The 5541-nt window shown below is 43.8% G+C and overlaps 1 protein-coding gene across 1 annotated transcript in view; it reads left to right on the top strand.

The window, feature by feature from the left end:
- The window catches only part of LOC111655265 (plexin-A1-like), a 254910-nt gene that overhangs the window by 61065 nt on the left and 188304 nt on the right, over positions 1-5541 (top strand). The window contains exon 3 of the mRNA XM_023406597.2: positions 394-576. Coding sequence (XP_023262365.1) covers positions 394-576 — 183 coding nt within the window. The remainder of the gene's footprint in view (positions 1-393; positions 577-5541) is intronic.

Raw genomic sequence — 5541 nt, forward strand, 5'->3', positions numbered from 1 at the left:
GGGTGGGGGGGTGGTGCAGCCATCACAGAAGACTTCACTACATACTGGTCAGACTGTGTTTTTTGCTCTTAATGAAAGACAAATTAAACTGTCTCACCTTGTCCATCAGTTTTTTAAAAAATGTCCCAAAAAAGGGGAGTTGAGGAAACTGAAGTTAATTTTCCCAACGACGCCCATTAATTTCACACAATTTCTCACTAAATCTGCAGCGGCACTGGCTTCACTCCAGCGCCATAAAACGTCTACTAAGTGCTGGTGAGATCGAAAGCTTCCCCCCTTATTTAAGAATTAATGTTAGTTTAACAAGAGAAGGGAGGAATGTTAATGCTTGAGTTAATGGCTTTCTCTCCTTCTACCCCCCCGCCACCTCCCCTCCCCTCCCCCACATCCCAGCCATTGCAGATAGACGATAACTTCTGCGGCCAGGACTTCAACCAGCCTCTAGGGGGCACCACGGCCATCGAGGGCATCCCGCTTTACGTGGACAAGGATGACGGCATGACCTCTGTGGCGGCCTACGACTACCGCGGACACACTGTGGCGTTCACTGGCACTCGCAGCGGACACATGAAGAAGGTAAGCATCCTGGAGTGTGTGTGTGTGTGTGTGTGTGTGTGTGTGTGTGTGTGTGTGTGTGTGTGTGTGTGTGTGTGTGTCAGTATGCGCTCAGTTTGCTCTTTAAAGTGAAAGCACTGTTGCAATTTTGACGGCTCATGGCTGTAACCTTTGTGTAAACCTTGGAAAATGACAACAAACGCTTTAAACAGGCAAAACTTAATGATCATTTGATCCTTTCTTTAAAAACCTCAAATGAATTGTCAAAAATATTTCATGGGTAGCGGAACAATGCTGTTTTGCAGATAGAAGAGTTTCACCTGACAGTGTCTGTTGTGTTATTTTGTGGTGTATTGTCTGGCTTTTGTCATTTGGATGCTCCTTACACATTGTGAATGATGTGAGACATAAATTACAGCGGTAACTGACGCAAGACTAATAAAATGTGACTGATATGGTGATTGAGACGCTCCTGCAAAAGAATAAAAGTGTGTGTGTATGTGTGTGTGAGAGAGGGAGAGAGTGAGAGAGAATGTGTGTGTGTGTGTGTGTGTGTGTGTGTGTGTGTGTGTGTGTGTGTGTGTGTGTGTGTGTGTTTCCTGCACTGTAGAAAACCATTTTCACTTTGGAACAATTTTGTGTCATTTTGTGATGTATTTTCAATGGTCATTGGTTTTGGCATTGCTGACAAATGGTTTTGTCATCAGAAATCTCATTGCAGACATCAGCTGTGAAAGTACGCGTGTGTGTGTGTGCGTGCGTGCGTGTGCGTGCGTGCGTGCGTGTTTATCTTTAATGGCATATTGTGTGTGTTCCGTCTTAAAATGGCTTTTCGCTGCTTTGTCATTGCTTCCAAACACAGCAAATAAGACACACATACCTTTGAAGAGAAAAGCACGGCAGCAGCTCTTGAGATGCTGGTGTTTTCTCCTACATTGTGAGGTTGCGTGTGTGTTTGTGTGTGTGTGTGTGTGTGTCTAGTGTGTGGAGTGGAGCTCATGCTGCTAGGCACACTGGAGCTGTGTGGGTTTTTTATGTCACTGAGTGTTGTTTGGTGGTCCAGTCACAGGATTGTCAAGAGCCAGGAAGTGTTTCCGAGGGGTTATAAGGTGGGTGAAGATGATTTTCTTTTGTGTCTCCTGTGTACCATAGGTGACAAAATTCTGTGTTGTGTGTGTATGTGTGTGTGTGTGTGTGTGTGTGTGTGTGTGTGTGTGTGTGTGTGTGTGTGTGTGTGTGTGTGTTTGTTTCTGTGCTTACTCTTTCAACAGGAGGCTCAAAATGTAGTAGTAAGTATTAGCAGTTATTCCCCATCATGTTCAGCATACACACAGCACGGAGCCCCTTTTTTGTGTGTGTGTGTGTGTGTGTGTGTGTGTGTGTGTGTGCGTGCCTGTGGGTTTACAGTATGTGTGTGCGCTCCTGAAGTACCCCTGTTGAGTAGACCGCACAGTGTGTATGTGTGTGTGTGTGTGTGTGTGTGTGTGTGTATGTGTGCGCGCCAATCAGCTGCTCCTTCATCTGAGATCCAACTGAGCCGCTTTTTTTCTGTGTTTTTCCACGTCTTTCCCTCAGCAGGACTCCTCCATACGAGTGTGTCCGTGTCACCAATACTCTGGAGACTGAAAAAAAAACAATCATCGCAGGCTAAAAATAATTGAATAAATACATGCATAATACGAAATAAATAAAGAAAAGCTACATGCACATTTCGCTTTAACTTTGAGAAGTGTAGAGAATCTTCTCCAGAGTTTTTTTTTTTTTGGCGTTCTTTCAAGTCTGCTGTCATTTTGTCCTTTATTTCTAATAGTGATTTCTCTGTGTGGAAGTGTTTGTGTTTACATTAGACTTTCTGGCACATTCTATTAAACTGAACTAAAAATATTCAGCTGCTAGCGGTTGACTATTTGAGTATTAGGCCTGTGTGTTTCTGTTGCAGTAATGCTGCTGTTACCTTCCGTATAGGCTGCGATAATATGCACAACGCATACACTCGCGCAGACACACACATGCCTCCTTACACAGCTTCCTGTCTCTGGTGTTTTTGCTAAGTCGACTGAAACCTAGCCCGCTAGTCCTTGCGCCTGACCCCTGGACTGTGTCTGTCTCTATGTGCGTGTGCGTGTCTGTGCAGACAGATGATTTGTGTGTGTGTGTGTGTGTGTGTGTGTGTGTGTGTGTGTGGAGCGTGTGGGGTCAGCAGATCCTGGATGATATCCCGCTGATCGGAATCCCATTTCCTCTCAGCCCGCGTGTCTTCCTGTGCTCAGGGATGGAGGGAGGAAGGTGAACGTGGAGGTGGAGGCTGCTGGTGTCCTCACACAGATCAATGCAGATGCTGCAGTAACATGCAGTCGTCTCTACGAGCAGAAAAATGGCGACACAGGACGACAATTAGTGTAAATCACCAGTTCCTCGAGCTACAGTTTACGAGGCTTTTATTTTTGTTGGTTCCCCTGATATAAGAGGTGATAAGTTTCAGCTTTAAATCACATCTTTCCAAATAAACAGGAAAACATCTGTTAAATGACTGAACTGGATTTGTGCAACACAAAATTTAGGAAGGAGGAAGAAGGGAACAGAGCTGGGATTAGAAGAAAAGGAGAAAAAAGCATGAGGCTGAGGCAGATGGAGAGAGATGGTTACAGGCTGTGTGGTTTTATTGCTATTCATTGGGAGTTAAACTGTGCTCTTTGGCCTAATGAAATGTAAAGCTGCAGTGTATTGATGTCTGCTCACGCGCGCGCACACTCATTAGAATTCCTACAGTGCGACTGTTGCTAAATGTGTGTTTGCCAGTGTGGACATGTCTCGGCTGCTAGACTCCCTCTATTGATTGATCTATGAATATATAATCACTAGTGTAAATCTTAAACCTAGGCAGTCCATTGGACGAGTGTTGGCATCTTTCGTGTGTGTGTGTGTGTGTGTGTGTGTGTGTGTGTGTGTGCGTGAGACAGAAAGAGAGTGACAGAGAGAGATAGAGCTGTGACGTAAGCCAGTGTAAATCAGTGGTGCTTGACATCAGCATGACTAATCAGAATGCTTCGACTGACTAAGCACACAGCATGTACGTGCAAAATACCCACCTAACATTTCCACTGTTTTACAGGTTTTCACTAAGTGTGTATGGACTCACACTGCCGTATTAGTTGCCGTCGTTGGCTCCAGTTCTGGCCTTTGAGTTGTATCAAATTAGCATTCTGTCAGTAAATTCTTCATACTGTCTTTATTGGTTTTATGTGGCATGGTGGAGGGCGTGTGATTAAGAGCCCCATGTCAAAGTAAAGGCTCATTTTATGATTTAATGGTGCAGTGTGGCCTTCGTTAGGATAAGGTTAAAGAAGACAGCCGACAGTGACAAAATACTGGCACGGCATACCTACTGATCTGCAATATTACATTTGAGATATAATACTTCTGATGTAGATTGTAGGACATGCGGTGGATAGAGAATATTAATTGATGAATAGATTAGTCAGGTTTTATAACTATAGATAACCTTTAGCACATATCATGTATTACAATGGACGTGCAATGTAATATATGCAATACATGATAAAGAGGAGGTTGCAGGATATTGGAGTGAAGACGTACAGTGAGATGTCAAACTGCTGTCAAACTGGATTTTCAACATCAGAATTTAATAACTGAGTGCTGGTCCAAACTGAGGCTAGAAAACCTTGCTGTAGAGTGGCCACTGCTGTCACAAGTGGCAATAAAAGGGGTAATGCTAAATGCTAAAATGTTAAAACACACCGTAAGAGTTGCGCTAGTATAAAGGATTGTAACTGTTGCCATCACGTTGTTTACATAGCTTTTATCATTTGTTTACTTTTGGAAGACCGATTTCATAATTAGGAATTTATTTGGGTTACATTTGATATTTGTACATAATATTTTTTTTTTTTAGAACCAGCAATATTACTATTATTTTTACGGGGTTGTGTTAAAGTTACACACGTGTTACAAGGAACACTCAAAGACTGTTGCTGTTAGTTTGAAAAAGATCTTAAGGAAAACATGGTCTCATTACTGACTGTTAGACAGAACTTTGTAGAGCTTTTTAGTAGAAGTAGGTTAAGGCTGTCTAATGTAAGATGAAAGGTGTACAGTCAGATGCAGGATGTAGGACGTACAGTACGGAGGCTGGGTGCCTCTCTTCCCTTCAGGTCTCATGCCTGCAGGCCAGCAGCAGCATATACAGTATATGTGTTGTATATACTGTTGTTCTTTACTCATTACATTTTTCTTTTAAACCCACAGTATGTCTCTTCGTTGGGTGACAAGGTGGAGGTGAGGTACCGATGGTGTAAATTTGGACTGTGTGCTGCCTTGTGCACCGTTTACCAGAAACCTCCTAAAAAAAAACCCTCCTCAGATCTCAGTAAAAACCTCGAAATCCTTTCATTCCCCTCATTTCGTCTCCTCTTTTGTCTACCTGGGAGAACAAGGCGCTCTCGCCACATCAGGCGAGATGAAAAGAAACTCTCAACAGCCTGAAGTATTTCCAGATTTGAGAAACAAAAAGAGGCAAGCAAGACAGACGGAGAGAAAAAGAGGAAGAGGGAGATTTACTCAGAGCGGTGTAAAGGTGTGTGATTGTGCCTGTGTGTGTGGTGGGTGAAGGGGAGATGGTTTCATGTCATTTCATCATTTCCCTGCTAGCAGCAAATCCAATTACTTTACCCTTTCCCTCTATCTTGGAAGATAGCCTGAGTGACAGGATTGGAGTACAGCACTACTGAGGTAACTGTGCCAACAGGTTGATTGACATAATGCTGGCACTTCACTGCCTTGAGACAAGGAGACAAGTGAGACTGGTTAGACTTCGGGGCCTCTCAGAGCTGCTGAGGTGGACTAGAAGTTCACCTGCCCTGCTCCTTCGACCGTATATCCCTCCCTCTCAGAGATGATCTAATTCACTCTTTGGCAAGAGACATGTTCCCCTCTGCGTCCATGTGGCAGCACTATTTCCCCCCCCCC

Source organism: Seriola lalandi, unplaced genomic scaffold, assembly GCF_002814215.2.
Source record: "Seriola lalandi dorsalis isolate HSWRI2012SDOR001 ecotype SW California unplaced genomic scaffold, Sedor1 jcf7180002054312, whole genome shotgun sequence".
NCBI classification, from domain to species: Eukaryota; Metazoa; Chordata; class Actinopteri; order Carangiformes; family Carangidae; genus Seriola; species Seriola lalandi.